The sequence below is a fragment of the Eubalaena glacialis genome, chromosome X (genome assembly GCF_028564815.1).
Source record: "Eubalaena glacialis isolate mEubGla1 chromosome X, mEubGla1.1.hap2.+ XY, whole genome shotgun sequence".
Lineage (NCBI taxonomy): Eukaryota > Metazoa > Chordata > Mammalia > Artiodactyla > Balaenidae > Eubalaena > Eubalaena glacialis.
In genome coordinates, this window is record NC_083736.1 from 62,023,663 (window position 1) to 62,048,599 (window position 24,937).

General features: G+C 36.9%; 1 protein-coding gene across 5 annotated transcripts in view; it reads right to left on the bottom strand.

Annotated features, from left to right (window-relative positions):
* OPHN1 (oligophrenin 1) overlaps positions 1 to 24,937 on the bottom strand; it is a 601,618-nt gene that overhangs the window by 85,437 nt on the left and 491,244 nt on the right. For all 5 annotated transcript variants that reach the window (XM_061178511.1, XM_061178510.1, XM_061178507.1 and 2 more), the window contains one exon: positions 10,918 to 11,077. In XM_061178511.1, coding sequence (XP_061034494.1) covers positions 10,918 to 11,077 — 160 coding nt within the window. The remainder of the gene's footprint in view (positions 1 to 10,917; positions 11,078 to 24,937) is intronic.

Genomic DNA, 24,937 nt, shown 5'->3' on the forward strand with positions numbered 1-24,937 from the left:
AGACTATAGAAGCCTCCTAGAGGTGTTTTTGTTCATGGATAGCTATCCAATCATTGTTCTTGTGTGGGGACAGGGAAGCTGGATTCTCTAACATCACCATTTTTTCTGCCAAGCTTCATGTTGCCTTTCTGTTATTGATTTCTAGTTTGATTCCATTGCAGTCAGAGAAAACACATGCATGATTTCAATTTGTAAAAATTTTTCGAAGTTTATTTTATAGATTAGAATATTGACTATCTTGGTATGTGCCCCATGGCCACTTAAAAATCATGTATATTCTGATGCTGTTGGGTGTAGTATTGTATCAGTGTTGATCAGATCCTGTTGGTTGATGGTGCTCTTGATTTCTTCTATTTCTGATTTTCTGTCTGGTTGCATTTTCAGTTCTTGAGAGAGAAGGTTGTTAAAGTCTCCAAGTATAATTATGGATTTTATATTTCTCATATCAGTTCCACAAGTTTTTGCACCATCTAATTTGAAGTTTATTTAGTTTTTTTTTTTTTGGTTTAGTGCGTAAACATTTAGGATAGCTATGATTTCTTGAACATTTCTTGGAATTCCAATTTGATTTATCTGTTCTGAGTGCATCTCTTTTTATAGGTTTTTAGTGGTTGTTTTAGGTATTACATTGTATATACATAACTTATCATAGGCTACTAGTGTGAACATTTCATGTCATTGGTGAAATGTATTTAAATCTCTCTTCACTTGATTTTTTATGCTCTGTTAATACCACTGTCTTAAGCATTTTCTTCACATACACTGAGAACCACATCAGATCATACCATAATTTTTGCTTCAACTCAATAAAGTTGGAAAAATTTATTTTTTGCTTTAAGCATCAAACGTAATTGAGACAAGGGAAAAGCAACAAATAACATACAAGGGAATCCCCATAATGTTAAAAGCTGATCTTTCAGCAGAAACTCTGCAAGCCAGAAGGGAGTGGCAGGACATATTGAAAGTGATGAAGGAGAAAAATCTACAACCAAGATTACTCTACCCAGCAAGGATCTCATTCAGATTTGATGGAGAAATTAAAAGCTTTACAGACAAGCAAAAGCTAAGAGAATTCAGCACCACCAAACCAGCTTTACAACAAATGATAAGGGAACTCTAGGCAGAAAACACAAGAGAAGCAAAAGACCTACAATAACAAACCCAAAACAATTAAGAAAATGGTAATAGGAACATACATATGAATAACTACCTTAAAGGTAAATGGACTAAATGCTCCAACCAAAAGACATAGACTGGCTGAATGGATACAAAAACAAGACCCATATATATACTGTCTAAGAGAGACCCACTTCAGACCCAGGGACATATAGAGACTGAGAGTGAGGGGATGGAAAAAGATATTCCATGCAAATGGAAATCAAAAGAAAGTAGGAGTAGTAATTCTCATATCAGACAAAATAGACTTTAAAATAAAGACTATTACAAGAGACAAAGAAGGACACTACATAATGATCAAGGGATCAATCCAAGAAGAAGATATAACAATTGTAATTATTTATGCACCCAACATAGGAACACCTCCAGACATGAGGCAAATGCTAACAGCCATAAAAGGGGAAATCAACAGTAACACAATAATAGTAGGGAACTTTAACACCCCACTTTCACCAATGGACAGATCATCCAAAATGAAAATGAATAAGGAAACACAAGCTTTAAATGATACATTAAACAGGATGGACTTAATTGATATTTTTAGGACATTCCATCCAAAAACAATAGAATACACATTCTTCTCAAGTGCTTGTGGAACATTCTCCAGGATAGATCATATCTTGGGTCACAAATCAAGACTTGGTAAATTTAAGAAAATTGAAATCATATCAAGTATCTTTTCCGACCACAACACTATGAGACTAGATATCAATTACAGGAAAAAATCTGTAAAAAATACAAACACATGGAGGCTAAACAATACACTACTAGATAACCAAGAGATCAGGGAAGAAATCAAAGAGGAAATCAAAAAATACCTAGAAACAAATGACAATGAAAACACGATGACCCAAAACCTATGGGATGCAGCAAAAGCAGTTCTAACAGGGAAGTCTATGGCAATACAAGCCTACCACAAGAAACAAGAAACATCTCAAATAAACAACCTAACCTTACACTTAAAACAATTAGAGAAAGAAGAACAAAAAACGCCCAAAGTTAGCAGAAGGAAACATATCAAAAACATCAGATGAGAAATAAATGAAAAAGAACTGAAGGAAACGATAGCAAAGGTCAATAAAACTAAAAGCTGGTTCTTTGAGAAGATAAACAAAAGTGATAAACCATTAGCCAGACTCATCAAGAAAAACAGGGAGAAGACTCAAATCAATAGAACTAGAAATGAAAAAGGAGAAGTAACAACTGACATTGCAGAAATACAAAGGATCATGACGGATTACTACAAGCAACTGTATGCCAATAAAATGGACAACCTGGAAGAAATGGACAAATTCTTCAAAAAGCACAGCCTTCTGAGACTGAACCAGGAAGAAATAGAAAATATAAACAGACCAATCACAAGAACTGAAATTGAGACTGTGATTAAAAATCTTCCAGCAAACAAAAGCCCAGGACCAGATGGCTTCACAGGCGAATTCTACCAAACATTTAGAGAAGGGCTAACACCTATCCTTCCCAAACTCTTCCAAAATATAGCAGAGGGAGAAACACTCCCAAACTCATTCTACAAGGCCACCATCACCCTAATACCAAAACCAGACAAAGATGTCACAAAGAAAGAAAACTACAGGCCAATATCACTGATGAACATAGATGCAAAAATCCTCAACAAAATACTAGCAAACAGAATCCAACAGCACATTAAAAGGATCATACAGCATAATCAAGTGGGGTTTATCCCAGGAATGCAAGGATTCTTCAATATACGCAAATTAATCAATGTGATATACCATATTAACCAGTTGAAGGAGAAAAACCATATGATCATCTCAATAGATGCAGAAAAAGCTTTTGACAAAATTCAACACCCATTTATGATAAAAACCCTCCAGAAAGTAGGCATAGAGGGAACTTACCTCAACATAATAAAGACCATATATGACAAACCCACAGCCAACATCCTTGTCAATGGTGAAAAACTGAAACCATTTCCATTATGATCAGGAAGAAGACAAGGTTGCCCACTCTCACCAGTATTATTCAACATAGTTTTGGAAGTTTAAGCCACAGCAATCAGAGAGGAAAAAGAAATAAACTGAATCCAAATCAGAAAATAACTAAAACTGTCACTGTCTGCAGATGACATGATACTATACCTAGAGAATCCTAAAGATGCTACCAGAAAACTACCGGAGCTCACCAATGAATTTGGTAAAGTAGCAGGATACACAATTAAGGCACAGATATCTCTTGAATTCCTATACACTAATGATGAAAAATCTGAAAGAGAAGTTAAGGAAACACTCCCATTTACCACTGCAACAAAAAGAATGAGATAGCTAGGAATAAACCTACCTAAAGAGACCAAAGACCTGTATGCAGAAAACTATAAGACACTGATTAAAGAAATTAAAGATGATACAAACAGATGGAGAGATATACCATGTTCTTGGATTGGAAGAATCAACATTGTGAAAATGACTATACTACCCACAGCAATCTACAGATTCAATGCAATCTCTATCAAACTACCAATGGCATTTTTCACAGAAGTAGAACAAAAAATTTTACAATTTGTATGGAAACACAAAAGGCCCCGAATAGCCAAAGCCATCTTGAGAAAGAAAAACGGAGCTGGAGGAATCAGGATTTCTGAGTTCAGACTATATGCTACAAAGCTACAGTAATCAAGACAGTATGGTACTGAACAAAAACAGAAATATAGATCAGTGGAACAGGATAGAAAGATCAGAGATAAACCCATGCACATATGGTCACCATATCTTTGATAAAGGAGGCAAGAATATACAGTGGAGAAAAGACAGTCTCTTCAATAAATGGTGCTGGGAAAACTGGACAGCTACATGGAAAAGAATGAAATTAGAACACTCCCTAACAATATACACAAAAATAAACTCAAAATGGATTTAAGACTTAAATGTAAGGACAGACACTATAAAACTCTTAGAGGAAAACATAGGCAGAACACTCTATGACATAAATCACAGCAAGATCCTTTTTGACCCACCTCCTAGAGAAATGGAAATAAAAACAAAAATAAACAAATGGGACCTAAAGAAACTTAAAAGCTTTTGCACAGCACAGGAAACCATAAACAAGACGAAAAGACAACCCTGAGAATGGGAGAAAATATTTGCAAATGAAGCAACTGACAAAGGATTAATCTCCAAAATATATAAGCAGCTCATGCAGCTCAATATCAAAAAACAACCCAATCCAAAAATGGGCAGAAGACCTAAATAGACATTTCTCCAAAGAATTTATACAGATTGCCAACAAACACATGAAAGAATGCTCAACATCATTAATCATTAGAGAAATGCAAATCAAAACTGCAATGAGATATTATCTCACACCAGTCAGAATGGCCATCATCAAAAAATCTACAAACAGTAAATGCTGGATAGGGTGTGGAGAAAAGGGAACCCTCTTGCACTGTTGGTGGGAATGTAAATTGATACAGCCACTATGGAGAACAGTATGGACATTCCTTAAAAAACTAAAAATAGAACTTCCATACGACCCAGCAATCCCACTACTGGGCATATACCCTGAGAAAACCATAATTCAGAAAGAGTCATGTACCACAATATTCACTGAAGCTCTATTTACAATAGTCAGGACGTGGAAGCAACCTAACGGTCCATCGACAGATGAACGGATAAAGAAGATGTGGCACATATATACAATGGAATATTACTCAGCCATAAAAAGAAACGAAATTGAGTTATTTGTAGCGAGGTGGATGGACCTAGAGACTGTCATACAGAGTGAAGTCAGAAAGAGAAAAATAAATACCATATGCTAACACATATGTATGGAATCCTAAATATATATATATGATTCTGATGAACCTAGGGGCAGGACAGGAATAAAGACGCAGAGGTAGAGAATGGACCTGAGGACACGGGGAGGGGGAAGGGTAAGCTGGGATGAAGTGAGAGAGTGGCATGGACTTATATATACTACCAAATGTAAAATAGCTAGCTAGTGGGAAGCAGCCGCATAGCACAGGGAGATCAGCTCAGTGCTTTGTGTCCACCTAGAGGGGTGGGATATGGAGTGTGGGAGGGAGATGCAAGAGGGAGGAGATATGGGGATATATGTATACATATAGCTGATCCACTTTGTTATAGAGCAGCAACTCACACAACATTGTAAAGCAATTATACTCCAATAAAGATGTTAAAAAAAAGAAATGTAATTGAGAAATCAAAATGGGAGAATAAAAGTCTACGAAGTTTATGCATAATTTTGCTCGTTCTTTTGTTCTTTCTTCTGTCCTGCTATTCCAAGATCCCTTCTTTAATTGTGCCCTTTTTGTTTAAAGAACTTCCTTTAGCCATTATTTTAGGATAGGTCTGCTGTAACAAATTCTCTTAGTAGTCTGTTGCTTGGATTGCAAAATTTGTGTTATTCTGTAAGTTCACTGTTTCTTTCTCCTGTCCTCTCTATTGTATTGTTGAGTACATCCACTGAATTTTAAAATTTCACTTATGGCATTTTTCAGTTCTATATTTTTCACTTGTTTCTTCTTTATATCTTCTATTTCTTTGCCGAGTCTTTGTATTTCTCTGCAGAAATTTTCTATTACTTTGCTGAAATTTTTCCATCTGTTTCAAATGTATTCTTAATCGCACATTATAGCATTTTTATGATGGCTGCTTTAAAATTCTTGTCAGATAATTAACATCTGTGTCATCTGGATGTTGATGTCTTTTGATGGTCTCTGTTTCTCATTCATGTTGAGATCTTCCTTGTTCTTGGTATGACAAATAATTTTCAACTGAAGCCTGCACATTTTGGGTATTATGAGAATCTTGTTCTTACTTATACCTTGTGTTAGAGCAGACCTCTTCTCACAGTGCCACTGCAGGGGAGGAGGTGCACTACCTTATTACTGCGAGGATGGAGTGGAAGTCCAGATTTTCCCCTTGGCCTCCATTGACATCCCAAAGGGAAGGAAAGACTCCTTGTTAGGAGTAGGTAGGGAAGGAAACACTACCTTGTTACTGCTAGGCAAATGTAGGAGTTTAGGCTCCTCACTAGGCCCTGCTGATACCACTCTGGCTGGAGAAGGGTGTCTCATTACGGTTCCCCGCATGGTCTCCCCTCAACTGATACCACAGTGTAGTAGACTTACTACCACAGAGTAATGGTAAAGTCCTGTATTTCTGCCAGGCCTCCTCTGACACTACTCTAGTGCTAAATGGTCATGGGAGTCCAGGTGCTTTATGTGGTCTCCACTGACACCATAGGGAGTGGGGGAAGGTATCTCATTACCACTAGGTGAGGATGAAAGTCTGGTTCCCCACTTGGCCTCCTTGACACAACCACATGGGGCAGGAAGAGGTTGGTTGAGGTGCCTTGTTACAGACTGGCAAAGATAGAAGTCTAGGCTTTCCACTCAGCATTTGCTGAGGGTGGGGGTGAGGCCTCAAGTTTTTGGTGGCATTTTGTGGTGAAGGGGTTATTTTCTAAATTTTTTTGTCATTAGGCTGTTCCTTTCCAGTTCCTTTGGACAGAGAGAGCAGGCTTTTGCTGGGACCTCTTTTGACTGTACCCGTTGGTGTTCTTAGGTTGTCAGCTTCTACACTACCCAATCTGGGAGACCTGAGGCAAAATCAAAACCCTGATGACTTGTGGCCACGTCATTTCTCAGGTCCCAAGGTCCGTACATGGTCTGGTGTGCCTTGTTCCCTTCATGTTTCAGAGTCTTCTTTTTTTGTTTTTTTTAAAGTTTTCTTTTTTATATTTTTATCTTATATCAGAGCATACTTGATTAATAATGTTGCATTAGTTTCAGGTGTATAGCAAAGTGATTCAGTTATACATATACACGTAATCTATTCTTTTTCAAATTCTTCTCCCATTTAGGTTATTACAGAATATTGAGCAGCATTCTCTGTGCTATACAGTAGGCCCTTGTTGGTTATCTATTTTAAATATAGCAGTGTGTACATGTCAATCTTAAACTCCCAATCTATCCCTGTTCCCCTACCCTTCCCCCCAGTAACCATAAGTTCGTTCTCTAAGTCTGTGAGTCTTTTTCTGTTTTGTGTTGCTTTTATATATAATGTCTAGGGTTTTTAGGCTTTCTCAGTAGAGAAATAAAATATGCATATTAAAATCTATCAAATATATTAATGCATGTGTATGTATATATATGTATTGTTTTTCTTTGCCAGAATGACAAAGAAGAAATTATTGAAATGACGTTTGGAACTAGGAGTTGAGAATAAGTAAAGGGTGGAATTACTTTTCATTCTATACTTTCTTCATGGTTGGAAATTTTTACCATGTATATGTATTGCTTTTATTTAAAAATTTGAAAAACACTTAAAGCAGTAAATACTTTTCAGTTCCTGCCCTAGATGACTTGTCTTGGGAAACGGAAACCACTGTCCACTCTTTCTTCCAAAAACTATCTCCTCTCCAGGAGTCTATGGCTCCCCTATCTCCTCATTCTCATGTTACTGAACATTCTTTCTTGATCTGTTTTGTGGTCTCTTCTAAGGGCCCTTAAAACATTGGCACTCCCTAGATTTCAATCTTTGGTCTAACATTTATTGTCTTGCTACAAGTATCCCTAGGCAAAACTCGCATGGTTTTAACCACTGCCTCTATGCTATGGAAGGCCAACTTTATTTCCCTAATCCTGTTCTATTCTCTGACCTCAGATGTCTCATAGGCATATCTATCTTAACTAGTCCCAAACTGAACTCCTGCTCTTTTTTTCAAATCTTCTTCTCCCTCAGCCTATCCATCACAGTAAATGGAAACTTCATCCTTCTAGTTGCTCTGATATAAAACCTTGAAGTTATCCATGACTCCTCTCTCTCTCCCACATTCCACATGATTTGTTAGCAAGTCCTGTCAGCTCTGCCTTCAAAATTATTTAGAATCTGACCACTTTCTCACCATCTCCACTGTTACCACCGTCATCCAAGGTACAAACCATTTCTTGATTGCATTATTGAAACAGGCTGTTAATTAGACTCTGCTTCTACCCTTGTTCCCCTACAGCTATTATCCACAAAGCATCCAGAATAGTCCTATTAAATATAAGTCAAATCATGTCATTTCTCTAGTCAAAAACCTCATTCTATCCTACTCAGATAGTAAAGTCAAAATCCTTCCAATGAGTTCTAAGGCCCTATAGGATCTTATTTAGCTTTCCCTCTCCATTTCCTCTCTGAACCATCTTCTTCTGTTTCCTCTTTTGATTAATCCTTCTGGCCTCCTTTTTGTACCATGAACATGATATACACATTTCTGCCTCAGGGATTTTCCACTTACCATTTCTTCAGCCTAGAATGATTTCCCCCCAGATATCTGAATGAACAATTCCTTTATTTCCTATGGGTCTCTGCTCAAAAGTCCTTCTCGATGAGGTCTTCTTGGCCACTGTATTTAAAATGTGAAAACCACTTCTCAACCCTTCCTATTCCCCTTTTCTGCTTTACTGTTCATCTTAATGCTCATTACCATTTAACATATTATATATTTTAGTTATATTGATACTGTTTTTCTAAATTAAATGAGGGCTGTATCCCCATGCCTAAAACAGTACCTGGCAAATGTGGATACTCAAAACATATTTTCTGAATGAATGAACCAATCAGTTAATCAATAAATGATATCTGGGCTATAGACCAAGAGTCAGAAAATTACAGCCCACAGGTCTGCTGCCAGTTTTGTCAATAAAGTTTTATTGGAACATTCATTTGTTTATATGTTATCTATGACTGCTTTCCCAAAACAAAGGTGAAGTTGAGTAGTTGTGACACACATCTATGACCTGCAAAACCTAGAATATTTATTATATGGTTCTTCAATAAAAAGTTCGCCAATCCCTGCTTTGGATTCATAGTCAACTACTTCCTAGATATTGCTCTCTGGATACATTCCAGAAATCTCAAATCCAATCTGCCCCAAACTGAGCTTTTTCTCCATCTTTCTAAAATTTTCCCATTCTGTATTTCTTATATGTATGAAGTAGAGCCCCATCCACACAGTCTCTCAAATGTAACTCTATTCATCATACTACTCTAATTTGAAGCAAGGCTTTCCCAAGCCTGCAAGAACAATTTCAAACATTCCAAACTCCTTAATTAGACAAAGCCTAGTCCTTTTAGGACATGGCCACCGTCTGCCTCCGATCACATCTCCTGCCACTCCTATTTCCATTTCATGTTCCAACAATATAAAATGGTTTGGGGTTTTAGGTCCTTGGGCCTTTGTTCATGCTGAACCATCTCCTTGAAATTTCTTTTCCCTATTTCCCTTTCTTTCCCACTTTAAGTATTGACATAGGTTGTACTTCTCTGCAAGTACCCATCCTTGATAATCCCAAAGTGCCCTGTATATACCCAATAATATCACTGTACCAAAATGATTGGTAAGGCAGCACTGTATAGTGATTAAGTACTTCAACTCTGAGCCAGGTACATGGATTTAAATTCTAGCTCTCTCACTAGCTAAATGGCCTTGGGCATGTAACTGTCATATAGCATGTGTTTATTATCATCTTCACATTTCAGCTGAAACAAAATGACTATCAGAGAAGTTACATTGCTCAATGTAACAAAGATAATATGGCAGAGAATGTCAATTGTTCTCCAATATCCATTCTCTCCTTCTTTTAGTAAAAGAACTAAAGTCTTAGCTAGGCACATGGCTGCCCCAAACAAAAACTAAATTTCCCTGCTTTTCTTATAGCTAGATCTGACCATGAGATTAAATTCTGATAAATGGTATGTAAATAAAAGTGATATGTGTGACTTCCAGGTCATTGCCTTAAAGGAAAGGGTTATATCCTCAGCTTTCTTTCTTTCATACTTCCCAATTGATATAATGTAGAAGACATTTGGTCATGCAGATGAAGCAGCACCTTAGGGATGACGGAACAACAACAAAGAAGTAAGCTGGGTTCTAGCCTTTGTCAAGTCACTGTATCAGGCCTGGACCACCTTGCTGAACTGTTCCAAACCAAGAAATAAATGTCTCTTGTGTTGGAGCCACTGTGGTATCTTAGTAGCCTAACCTGTATCTTACCTAATACAGCTAGTAAGTGGAAGAGCTTGGATTTGAACTGTGCATACCACCTGGACTATATCACCAGTCCCCTCCCCCTGAAGAAAAGTTTTTATTGAATTATGCTCTGCTAGGATGGCATTGGCTGCTAGAAAGCCTAGAGTCAAATGTAGGGCCATCCGTAGCAAGTGTATAGGACTTGTCATTAAATATTTCTTGTCTAGTCTCATTCCTGGGTTCATTTTCTATCTGTATCATGATTTTTCATTTTTCATTTGACCTAATTACAATGTACACTACTTCATATTTTACATACCATATAAATATAACACCTTAAATTCTTTAGAATGTGATGGGGTTTTAATAAGTATTGCTTTCTTTATGGTTTAATTGTACATATACCACTTTTATACCTATCATTTTCCTTTGTTTACATGGTTGTCTCCATATTATACTATTAACTCCTTAAAGGCATGTACAATGATATTTTTCTTCTTCTATACCATCTTGCATGGGGTCTGATAATAAAATAGTTGCATGCTCAAGCAATGTTTGCTGAACGAATGAATTTCACAGGGTCAGAAATGCTATTAAATGTCATTGTGTCATATGGAATTTCCTTCCATTATAACTTGGGCCAGAGACAAGACACAACTCTAAAAATTGGCTAGGGGAAAGTGTCACATGGTTGGAGGAGTGATGGTGAGGATAGGAAATACATACCTTGACAAAGTGCTCAATTAGGATTTCCACCACAATGTTCTGGAATTTGATGTTCATCATGGCAGCCACAGTGTCCTCCTGAGCTCTCATGAGAGTGGGCCCAAAGATCACCCCCATGTTAGAGGGGGTCATAAGATTCTCTTTGCTGTGCTCACACACACTGCCAGAAGAGAAAGAAAATGATTAACAAGATTTTCTCCAAGACCCCACTGTAACCAAGACTGTGTTAGATGCTTTAGGGGGTAAGAGAAACTAAAAAGTAGAAGAAAAGGAGAGGCCCAAAATATATATGGGAAGAAAAGATTATAAAGGAAGCAACTAGCAAAGAATACAAGATAGCATATAATTAGGGGCCAAAGTGAGCCATAGCTAACTTAGTTTGTAGCACTGTAGAAGTCATGAGAAGAGGGGTGGATGGCTATAGCATTTGGAAAGACAGGAGGGAAGCAAGACGGTATTCCAGGGCAAGAGGTACAGCATGTATAAAGCATATATAAAGAAGAACAAAGCACATAGAGAAAGTGCCTACCAGTCTCACCAGTCAGGAATCTAGTCTCTTCCCCAGCCCTAGCTAGAGAGGCAAAAAACTCAAAGAGCCAAAAGAGATCCTTAAGATTAGCACTTTATCACTGTCCTCACATTACAGATGAGAAAACAGAGGTCCAAAGAAGGAAAGAGATTTGGCTGAAGCCACAGTCAGTTAGCCTGATTAGAGAAGGGCCTGTAATCCCAAATCTTCTGGTCCCTGGTCACTTTCCTTACTTAAATTACCTTAAGGGGCTTCCTATCACTTATAGGACCCTGCCAATTCTCTTCAAAGTAGCAATTAAAGTCTTCAGTAACTTGACACATATTTCCAATCTCAATGCACAGCTTGGGCTCTGAAGCTGACCTGGGTTTGAATCCCAACTCTGCCACCCATTAGCCATGCAACAGTGAATGTTGCTGACCTAACCTCTCTGGGCTTCAGTTTTCCCACTTGCAAAAATAGTATCCACCTCAGACGGTTGTGAAATAAATAGAGCTAAATTGCTTTAGCATGGTATCCTGGAAATATTCCATTAGAAGTATCTGCTGTTATAATGACCTCTCCAGGAGCCTCCATCTAGGCACTGCTGATGTCTGACACTCTTATATACTACACTGCTTAGATAAAGTTTTCTGGTTATATCATGCTGTTTCAGATCTCCGTATCTTTGCTCATGCCATTCCCTCTGTTTAGAATGTCTCCATCCTCCTAGATCCAAAGAATGTCTATCCTTTGAGATTCACTTTAGGTGACATCTCCTTCAGGGCTCTCACAGCCCACTGTCCTCATCTTGATTGACACCATTGGCAAGTCGAATATATTGCAATTTTCTGTTTCTTATCTGCCTTTCCTACTAGGTGGTAAACAACTTCCAAGTGTGTGTGCCTCACACAGAGCAGATACTAATTAATTATTTTTAATAGAACTGAGAGCCTCTAGCACTCTTTCATGTAGTACTGGAGGCAGCTAAGTAAAAGGTGTACAGCCCTTTGGTCAGTTTGGCTGTGGGAGTGGGGAGATAAGGGAATGGAACAGCCCACCGCAAACACTAATTTTCAAAACCTGCCCAGGTCAAGGTCCTTGAGAGACTGACCCCATTAAGAGGCAGGTTCCAGTCACTAACAAGGTAATTAACAGGGACAGAATCCTTAGACAAATCCTAATGAAATCTGTTAAGCCCATGACAAAGGCTGGGTGCCATTCAGATGATAATGAAGAGCAACTATTCACAGGCCTTTGGTATTGCTGGACTGGTGATGGATCCCTTTTAACAGTTTAAATACTTCTGCAATTAACCCTTATTCTTTAGTGACAGAATAGTTCAGATGTTAAAATGGAAAAGGAACTCCATGCTGCCACCAAGATCCAGAATGGCTAAACCACTAGTAACAAGGCAAGGACACTTGTGAGACAACAGCCTCCAGCATGTGTAAATGCTTATCTCCTTTTCTGAGCTTTGAAAGAAAGTGACTTTGGTTGAATATGCCAGAGCTCACTTAATCTGCATAACTCCAAAAGGCAGAGTATTTTATCACTGAAGCCTAGTTTCACAGAGGGTAAAGAACTTAGTTAAGGTCAAACAGTTTGTGAATACATGGCAATACAGGGATTCAAACCCATATCTGTTGGGATCCAAGTCTTACAGTCATCCCATTGCATCCCACTGCCTGCTTGTCTAGTTCCTGTCAAGAAATCAGCCCCTATGGGGGCCCCTTTAAGCTAAAGCCACCTTCTATTTCTCTGATGGAGGTTCGAGGTATTCCATTTAGGACACTCTTTTCATTCTTAGTCTTCTTATGAGATTTGAAAGGTAATCTATTCTTTGGGGAGGTTTCTTTCCATTTGACATCTCTCCTTTTATTATACATTTTGAAAATCATTAAGAGGCATAATTGTGGGTTAATAAGATGAATGAAACCAAAAATAAGGGCATCATGAGTAGTTAATTAGGTGGGAGTTTGTAATATGATTTGGAAGCAAAGAAATCTTAAATTCTCTAGTCCACTTAGACTAAAGAAAATAGATACAACTTCTTTTTTTTAACATCTTTATTGGAATATAATTGCTTTACAATGGTGTTAGTTTCTGCTTTATAACAAAGTGAATCAGCTATACATATACAGATATCCCCATATCCCCTCCCTCTTGCGTCTCCCTCCCACCCTCCCTATCCCACCCCTCTAGGTGGTCACAAAGCACCAAGCTGATCTCCCTGTGCTATGCGGCTGCTTCCCACTAGCTATCTATTTTATATTTGGTAGTATATATAAGTCCATGCCACTCTCTCACTTCATCCCAGCTTACCCTTCCCCCTCCCCATGTCCTCAATGGATACAACTTCTTGAACATCAAAATTTAAACCAAAGAAACAGGTATTAGAGAGAGGTTATAAAAAGCCTCCAGTTTAGGAAAAAATAATTTTGATTAGATGGTTTAGATCAGAGGTCATAAATTAAAATGCCTATAAAAACAGAACTACCTTATGATCCAGCAATCCCAGTTCTAGGTATATATTCAAAGGAAATGAAATCAGTATCTCAAAGAGAATATCTGTACTCCCATATTCATTGCAGCATTAGTCACAATAGCCTAAGTGTCCTTAGATGGAAAAACAGATAAACATATACACACAATGGAATATCAATAAGCCTTAAAAAAGAAGGATACACTGCCTTTTGCAACAACATGGATGAACTTGGAGGACATTATGTTAAGTGAAATAAGCCAGACACAGAGAGTAGAATAGTAGTTGCCAGGGGCTGGGGGAGGGGAAATTGGGGGAGATGTTGGTCAAGAGGTACAAATTTTCAGTTACAAAAGATGAGTAAGTTTTCGAGATCTAATATATAGCAATATGAATATAGTTAACGATACTGTATTTTGTGCTTGAAATTTGCTAAGAGTGTAGATCTTAAGTGTTCTTCATAGAAAGAAAGAAAGAAAGAAGGAAGGAAGGAAGGAAGGAAGGAAGGAAAGAAAGAAAGAAGGAAAGAAAGAAAGAAAGAAAGAAAGAAAGAAAGAAAGAAAGAAAGAAAGAAAGAAAGAAAGAAAGAAAGAAAGAAAGAAAGAAAGAAAGAAAGAAAGGAGGGAGGGAGGGGAGGAAGGAAGGAAGGAAGGAAGGGAGAAAATGGTAACTATGTGAGGTGATAGATATAGTAATTAGCTATATTATGGCAGTTCTTTCACAATATATACATATACCAAACATCATTATGGTATATAAGTAATATACCATAAATATATACAATTTTTATTTGTCAATTATACCTCAACAAATATGAAAAAATAAAAATAAAAACTGAATAAGTTCATTAAACTGGTTCCATCACTAACGGGTTGTATGACTTTGGGCCTATCTTTTTCCATCCCTAGGTATCTGTTCGCTCACCTATAAAATGAGGCGCTTATTGGGTAATCTAAAGAGCCTTTCAGCTCTGCCATTCAGTGACTCTAAGGAAGTCCTTCCCTTGAAAATAATGGAAAAAAGAAACAGTCACACATTACGTGTCTACTGTTGGAAGAACATAGAACCATTTATTAAGTATGTTTGCCCTCCCCACTGTAAAGACCCCCCCAAAAAACCCAAAATAACCAAAAAAAACCCTCAAATCCCAAAAAAAAAAATCAAAAAAAGAACTTGAATCAGAGCTAGCCTCTTGATTCAAAATATGGGAAACTTTAAGGGACAAATGACCTGTTTTCTTTAACAAATAAATTATAAGAAAAAAGAAAGAGATGAAGAAGAAACTTACAGATTGGGAACATGGTAAAAACACAGAGGCCCTATCCTATCAAACTTTGGCCTCTGTGTTCTTTATTAGCCCTCCAAGTGATTCTGATACACACAAAAGATTGAGAACTACTGCTATAGATAAGGGATCACCAAACTATGGCCCTTGGGCCAAATCCAACCTGTTTTTGTAGATAAAGTTTTATTGGAGTATTGTTATGCTTATTCATTCACATATCATCAATGGCTGTTTTTGTATTATAAAGGTAGAACTAAGTAGCTGCAACAGAGTCCATATAGCTCACAAAGCCTTCAATATGTATTATCTAATCCTTTCTGGAAAACATTTGCTGACCTCTGCTAGAGATTAAAAGAGACTTAAAAAACATCTGAAAAGATTCCTATGTGTGGACGTTATTTGGCTCCTTATTAAAAAAATATATATATATATATGACATATCTGAGACTACTGGAAAATTGAACACAGAATATTTAATGATATTAAGTAATTATTAACAGTTTGTTTTCAGATGTGATAATTATATTGTGTTTATATGTACAAAGAATTTTCATTTTTCAATATACATACTGAAATATTTATGGATAAAATAATGTCTTAGATTTGCTTCACAATAATATAGGAGGAGGGGAAATGAATAGGGATATAGATGAAACAAGATTTGCTACATGTTGAAAATTGTTGAAGCTGGGTGATAGGCACATGAGAGTTCCTTATAGGCACATGAGAGTTCCTTATACTATTCCTTCAGACTCAGGATGCCACAAGGATTTAAAAAGTCCCCCACCCTCCTCAACAAGATTTTGGCTAAAGATTTAAGAGGATTATACCTGGATCAAGGTTGAGTAGAGGCCTTTCCAGCCAGAATGGAAAAAAGCATCTGAAGTGACAAAAACCTTTCTTAAGGACATTATTCCTAGGTACGGCCTTCCCTCTACTATTCAGAGCAACAATGGATCTGCTTGCATCACAGAAATAATGCAAACAGCAAATAAAGGTTTAGGTATAAAATGGAAACTTCACTCAGCATGGAGACCCCAATCTACAGAAAGGCTAAGAAGATGAACCACACTCTGAAGAAAATGCTTGCTAAGCAATGCCAGGAAACTCATCTAAAATGGAACAAGGTCTTGCTGATTGCTCTCCTTTGTATACTGGTGGCCCCTAGAAGCGGGCTAGGTATACAGGAGACCACTCTTACCTCCTAAGAGTAAAGAAAGAGAATCATTTCTAACACAGGAGGCAAAAATTAAACAGTATGTACAACAGATTGGTCAATTGTTAACCACTGCATGAGCTTGTGTTCCACAGGTCTCCCCCTCACCTGGAAGCTCCCTTGCGTCCCTTTAAAGCAGGAGACCCAGTGCTGCTGAAAGTGTGAAAAAAGAGCAAGGGGGCTTCCCTGGTGGCACAGTGGTTAAGAATCTGCCTGCCAATGCAGGGGACATGGGTTCAAGCCCTTCTCCAGGAAGATCCCATATACCGTGGAGCAACTAAGCTGGTGCACCACAACTACTGAGCCTGCACTTTAGAGCCCACGAGCCACAACTGTTGAGCCCATGTGCCGCATCTACTGAAGCCCACGTGCTCTAGAGCCTGTGCTCCGCAACAAAGAGTAGCCCTTGCTCACCGCAACTAGAGAAAGCCTGCGTGCAGCAACGAAGACCCAACACAGCCAAAAATAATAAATAAATTAAAAAAAAAAAGAGCAAGGATCTGAGCAGCAGCTTGAAGAAAAATGGAAGGGATCCTATGACATTCTTCTTACTACTCAGAAACTTTAAGTATTTGTTCCGACAAGCAGAATGAAAGTTCTGTTTTCTTATCCTTTCTCATACCTCTTATGTACAAAGCTATAGATCCATATGCTGATCCTTTTGATAATTCTAACTGCCAGATATGTGGTCAGCTTCCTATTTCTGGGTCTTCAGGATTGCCTTGATGGGTTTTCCCCATACAGGAAATGGTTTGGAAACAACTGGCTACAACAAGTCTCTCTGAAGTACCAGTTCCACACTGGGCTTCAGACTTATTCCCCTGAATTCCTAAGGAAATGAGATCTTTTCTGTCTACTAAAGTTCCAGTTGTCATTCCTCTTACCTCTAACTGGGCCTGTTGCACCAAAATGGCAGACAAAGGGATTGAGATATTAATCACATAAGACTCGGATCCAGGACTTGGAGCTCAAATATTGTAAATTTGGTATCTATTCCCCAAAATTTAGACACCCCATCTCAGCAGGAAGTAGTCAGAATGGTCATCACCCAGTTCCCTGAAAGATTTGGGGAAAGATAAAACCAAAGTGGTGATTAAAACCGAGCTCCCCTAAAACCGAGTTCCTCTGCTGAGTTTATGATTAACATCTCTATCCAAAATGATTGTTCCCTTTCTCATCTAATATCTGTTCTCCTCAAGATTGAGGAGGATCAAAGAAAAAGGGGGGAGTGAGACTGAGCATGGCCCTGTGGGGCTCCCAGGACTCCCCGTTTCTTGTAGGGGCAAGACTCCAGCCTGCATGACTTTCCCTGTGTTCCAAAGGGCGGATTTGAACAGCTGCTAATCAAGGGAGAAGCAGCCAGGAAACCACCTGAGGAAAGACTAAAGGAACCAGAGAAGCTCATCAAGAAGATTACCTGAGACCAGATTAGAGGAGTGCAGGCCCTACACATACCCTAATCTTGTCAGAGACCCCACCCTTGAACCACTGTTATAAAACACTTCATCAAATCCTCTGGGGTTGGGACACATAGTTTTTCAGGCAGGAGCTGGCTGTGTCCCCCTTTGCCTAGCAAAGTAATAAAGCTATTCTATTCTATTCACCCAAAACTTTGTCTCCAAGGTTTGATTCGGCACTGGTGTACAGAGAAGCTGAGCTTTTGGTAACATCCCAATCCCTGAAGATGATGCCCTTAAGGGCAGACAGCTTTGGTTTCATCCATTGGTGTTATATTATCCATAATTTAAATACTTCAACATAGCCAGTGCAATGTCCTAAATTTCATCAATGCCATCAATTGCAATCACACCATTATTTTATTATGTACCACTAAGAAAGAAGAAACTTTCACTGTCAAATCATTATGTAATATTTTTGAAGACATTTTAAATAGAAAATAAACTCAACAATGAACATAATTTAACTAAAATGACTACAACATGAGCAGCTATCATCATGTTCATGCATGTAGAGGTTATGATAATTACATAAAAACCGCTACCTGACAACAGTGATTTTAAGAAACAATTGATTCTAAGATGCATCCAGAATTCAGGTTACAATTTGAAAAAGACAAGTGCCCCTTAGAATGGATGAAATTTGATATATGTGTTTGTTAGTTTTCATGCACACTCTAGGACAGGTCAGTTATGGTTGTAGTATTCTAATTTTAAATGCATACTTACATACTCTAGGGCTGATTAATTAGTATTTAAAAGACTCTAATCAGAAGCCAGAGGGGCTACTATAAGCTTCAGCTAACCTCATCTCCAATCAAAACCAATGGCTCTGTTAATTAGCATGGTTGGTGGCAAACTGACTTCTCATTGCTTAGATGTGTCAAGATAAATGGATTGTGGATTGGCTAGAAATATTGTATAGACATTCTCAAGCTTTCATTGACAGGTTAGAATAGAGCAATGATCAATCTTAACATCAGTAAGGTGGGTCAACTAATATTACGCATCTTCAGATGTGATGCAGCATAAGGTACACAAAATCACCTATGATGTGTTCTACCCCCAAAATAGTTAACTTGAATCCATCTAGCCTTAAAATACAACCTCTACTTTATAAGAAATAAAGAAAATAGGGGAACAAGCTGAAAAATACAATGAAGAAAGTAGACAAAACTAGTGAGAGAGTGGCGTGGACATATATACACTAACAAACGTAAAATAGATAGCTAGTGGGAAGCAGCCGCATAGCACAGGGAGATCAGCTCGGTGGTTTGTGACCACCTAGAGGGGTGGGATAGGGAGGGTGGGAGGGAGGAAGACACAAGAGGGAAGAGATATGGGAACATATGTATATGTATAACTGATTCACTTTGTTATAAAGCAGAAACTAACACACCATTGTAAAGCAATTATACTCCAATAAAGATGTTAAAAAAAAAAAAAGACTCTACAGAACAACTAATTTTGGGGTCAAGTAAGGAAATGTTAATATGGTCTGGAGAGGTAGAACTTGTTGAACTGAAAAAAGGTGGAAACTGTTGAACTGAAAAAAGTTTGGTGTTACTGAACAGCATAACCTCAATTTGGTAAAAAATGTAAATGTGTTTGTGTGTGGGGGGGTGTGTATACATAAACACACACACACTCACAGAAAGATCCAGAAGAAAAAGCACGAATATATTAATAGTAGTGATTTTTGGATGCTGAGAATAGAAAGCTTTTATTTTTGTTTATTGACTTTTTTTGCTCTTCTATATTTTCCAATCTCTACAATGCAATGGTATTGCTTCAGAAATAACAGAAGTGCTATTATTACAAAAATAAGAAGATTCTAATAAGCCTAAGAGCTCACACCCTTTAGAATGGTAGCCCAAGCCTAGGATTGCAAAGGGGTCTTGCATTTGGGCATTAGATCATGGGATTTTATTGCCTGACTACAATTGCGTTGCTGTAATATTATATCATCTGTTTCAATTTAAACTTTAATGCGTGATGCAGTCAGAGCAACTGAAAGGAAAGAGAGCTGAGACTTCACTGAGTTTACAGAACAGGTTGTACAACTGTTTTGAATCTGCTTCGAGATAAATACCTGCATGAGTGGCAGAATTAGGCCTGAGGCTTGCTTGCATTGTATATGCCACTGGTCGTGAGATTGTGGGGGAGGTAACCTGTACCGTTCTCCTACTTCAGATTAATGGAAGCAATAGGTAAAAAGCAAAAAGAATGGAATAATTGGGAATCTCAAATTGGCTGATGTCAGTTTGTGTTTGCCTGTTATTAGTCTAGAAAATGGGCCAGCAGTGGGAACACACTATGAAGGCATAAGTTATAATTATCATATAGCTTATGAAAGCAGTGGTTGGCAGGCAGGAAAATTATGTGAATTTTGAAAGCACATAGATTTTCTTCTCCTGTGTAAATTTCCCTGTTGGAACTAAGCCTATTTTTATTTGCATTTTCCCTATAACTCTTGGTTATAAAGATACAAAAAAAATTGAAAGAATGGTACTATGAACATTAATACTGTCTATACCTAAATTCAGGGACTAACATTTTCCTACATTTGCTTTCTCTCTGTATATTTTTTTTCTGAGCCCTTTAAAAGTAAATTGCTTCAACCATAAATACTTTAGTATTCATCTCCAAATAATAAGCATGCTGTCCTATAAAACCACAATAATATTTTTATATCAAGGAAAATTTATAATAATTCCATATCACCCGATATCTGGTCCATATTCAAATTTCCTCAAATGTCATGAAAAAATTATTTTATAGATGGGTGTTTCAAATCTAGATCCAAAGTTCATACACTGAATTTGTTTATATTTCTTTAGCCTCTTAATACAAAACAGTACCACTACCTTTTATCCCCAGGACATTGACTTTTATAAAAATTCCAAGCCAGTTGTCTCAAAGAATGTCAAACATTCTGCATTTTTCTATACCCTGTATTTCCTGTAAACTTAAAAGGCTAAATTTGATTGGGGTTAAACATTCTTGGCAAAAATATTTGTTTATGTTGTATACTTCTTACTGTATCTCATCAGGAGGTAGATATGGTCAGTTTGTATCATTATTAGTGATGCTAAATTTGATCAATTAATTAAGGTGGTATTTGCCAGATAACTTCATTGTAAAGATACAGTTTCCATTTGTAATTAGTAAGTAATCTGCGGGTAATACTTTGAAACTATATGAATATCTTGTTCCTGAAAAATCTTTTACTCAGTGGTTTTGATCCATGCCTGAAACAGGACGCTGAGGTTGCAAACTCGTAGTTTTTCTTTTTGTTTTCTTTCTTAAGTGTAGTTGATTTACAATATTAGTTTTAGGTGTACAACATAGTGATTCAATATCTTTATAGATTATACTCCATTCAAAGTTATAAAATATTGGCTATATTCCCTGTGTTGTACAATATATCCTTGTAGCTTATTTATTTTATACATAGTACTTTGTACCTTAGTCCCCTACCACTATCTTTCTTACCCCTCTCCACTTCCCTCTCCCCACTGGTAACCACTAGTTTGTTCTCTACATCCGTGAGTCTGTTTCTGTTTTGTTATGTACATTCGTTTGTTTTATTTTTTAGATTCCACATATAAGTGACAACATACAGTATTTGTCTTTCTCTGCCTGACTTATTTCCTTAGCATAATACCCTCCAAGTCTATCCATGTTGTTGCAAATGGCAAAATTTCATTCCTTTTATGGCTGAGTAATATTCCATTGTATGTATATATACCAGCTGCTTTATCAATTCATCTGTTGATGGACACTTAGGCTTCCACATCTTGGCTTTTGTAAATAATGCTGCTATGAACACTGGGGTGCAAGTATATTTTTGAATTAGTGTTTTGTTTTCTTTGTATATATACCCAGGAGTGGAATTGCTGGATTATACGGTAATTCTAGTTTTAGTTTTTTGAGGAACCTCCAAATATTTTCCATAGTGGCTGCACCAATTTACATTCTCACCAGCAGCATACTAGGGTTCCTTTTTGATGACAGTCATTCTTTTGTTTGTTTGTTTGTTTAGAAAGAAGAAAAGAGTTTTATTGATCACTATGGATGATAAATGAAACAATGAGTAAATAAAATTATACTTTTAATATTGATTTACAGTATTTCAAATATCTCTGGGTGTTTATATTTAATCTACGTATCCATTCAGACTTCTTAAAATTATTTTCATGAGCTAATGATCCACACAGAATTTAAAAATTCACAGTATCCTTCAATTTTGTTTATTTTATTAAAATCCAGTCCTCGATCTAATTGCATTTCTTTTCTTCTTTAAAATATAAATAGTGGCACTTAAAATAACACTAACAATTGCAACAGATCCAACCACTGACAATAATACCAAGGTAGAAATGTTAACTCTGGGATTTGGATGACTTTCACCAGGACTGTGATTTGCTTGAGAAATAAACAAAGCTACTTGTGTAATGTTGGATACTTCTGATGTCAAATTGCTTTTATCCACACTTTGAATGGCAATGAATATGTGGGTTGCATTTTCTTCTGAGATATTTCCTGGTTTGAATGCAAAGGTTTCCTTGGAGTTGGCCTCATTTGGTAGCAGATCAGTAGTGTTTACTTGCAGAGCATCGTCAAAATTATCCCTTAGCTCCAGGATGTTTCCACTTATTCTTATGATATACTGTTGAACTTAGGAAAAAAAGTTACAAATGATGTAGGAACTGGAGCATCCATTTAAAATTCCTTTTTATTATTTTTTCTCAAAAACATTTAGTTATGTCAAGCTTATACTCATATCCAAAGCCTTATTTATTTTTCTATAAAAGCTGAATTCTGATTTTTAAACTCTGACAAATGCTACCTTCTCTGTATGAAAAGTGGTAGCAGGATATAATGTGTCACATTTGATTGATTCAAAACATGAGATTATAAAATTAATACTTTTCTGAGCTATCAATTAAACATTATTTTCCTCTTACTCACCCTTACACCCTTGCTTTTGCAATGAGTACCTTTCACTTAATCAACACTGCATGACACTTTGTCCTTACCATTTACAACATCAAAATAATCCGGTGCTGTCCATGTGTTTTTTATTAATTTTCATTGTAGTATAGTTGCTTTACAGTGTTGTGTTAGTTTCTGCTGTGCATCAAACTGAATCAGCTATACGTATACATAGATCCCCTCTTTTTTGGATTTCCTTCCCATTTGGTCACCACAGAGCAGTGAGTAGAGTTCCCTGTGCTATATAGTAGGTTCTCATTAGTTATCTATTTTATACATAGTAGTGTATATATGTCAATCCCAATCTCCCAATTCATCCCACCACCACCCCCCCCCCCGATGACAGTTATTCTGACAGGTGTGAGGTGATATCTCAATGCGGTTTTGTTTGCTTTCTCTGATTATTAGCAATGTTGAGCATCTTTTCATGTGTCTGGTGATCTGTATGCCTTTGTTGGAAAAATATCTATTCAAGTCTTCCCATTTTTTAATCGGGTTGTTTTTTCAATATTGAGTTGCATGAGCTGATCATATATTTTAGATATTAACCTCTTATTGGTCATATCTTCTACAAATATTTTCTCCAATTTGGTAGAATGTCTTTTTATTTTGTCAGTGGTTTCCTTCGCTGTGTGAAAGGTTTTATGTTTAATCAGGTCCCATTTTTTGTTGTTGTTGTTCTTTTTTTTTTTTTTTTGCTTTTGTTTACTTTGCCTTAGGAAACAGATCAAAAAAATATTGCTACAATTTATGTCAAAGAGTGTCTTGCCTATGTTTCACTCTAGGAATTTTACAGTATCTGCTCTTACATTTAGGTCTTTGATCCATTTTGAGTTTATTTTTGTGTATGGTGTTAGAGAATGTTCTAATTTCATTCTTTTACATGTTGCTGTCCAGTTTTCCCAGCACCGTTTATTGAAGAGATTGTCTTTTCTCCATTGTATATTCTTGCCTCCTTTGTCATAGATTAACTGACCATAGGTGTGTGGGTTTATTTCTGGGCTCTCTATTCTGTTCCATTGATCCATGTGTCTGTTTTTGTGCCAATAACACACTGTTTTGATTACTGTAGCTTTTTGAAAACTAGTTTTTCTAATTATATCATTCCTCCCACATTTATTAGCTGGTATTCTTCAGTAATAAAGGGCTTTCCTTACTCTAACTACCTCCCATGGATTTTTATTTATTCAAAATGTTATTATCAAATACAGCACTCATTGTTTTTGATGTTTCGGTTGCTCCAGATGTAATCAGTGTCAGCCTTTTCAAGCAGATTCTGAATCTTTGTGACATGACCCTATTAGTGCATGAGCTCTTCTTTGCTTACAAAGGTATACTTGATCCAAGGCTCACCTTGTATTTTCCTTGCCCCAGACCTGGTATCAGCCAGTTCTCTAAGAAGACTTGGCACTTTTGAGAAGGGAATGTTATTTAGAGACAAAAGATCTGGGCATTACATGTGTTTATTGCTTTTTTGGGTAGAATCATTTCAAGACTGGTTAAGTGAATAGAAGATTTTGTTGTTTTGTTTTTATTTTTTATTTTTTTAATTTTTTGTTTTGTTTTTAAATCATGAGTTCATATTGGCCTTCTCAATTCAACTTTACCATGATAGAATTTTTTTTTCTTTACATCTTGAATTTTGTATCCATATCTCTTTTTCTTACACCATAAACCTTGGCTTCTGACAATATTAATATATCTACTATTTTTTACTTTATCCTTATGAGATACATATACATAAAATAATTTCAAGTTATAATTATAATATTACTAGTACTAATAAACCTACTGGGTGATGCTTACAACTTTTTTTTGCAGTTTTTCCTGTTTTTAGAATATATTTCATTAGCATGAATCAGAGGCTGTGTTGACAAGTTAGATGAAATAACTGTTTTCTCTGTATGACTATGCTATGAATTTGATAAACATTTAGATTCATTTGCTTCTTTGCATTCCATTTTAGGGTTTGTAATGTTTTCCTTTTGATTTAATTTTACTTTTTGGATACCTAAAATATTAATATGGCTCAAAAGTCAAAACCATAGAAGGAGGTGGACTCAGAGGAATC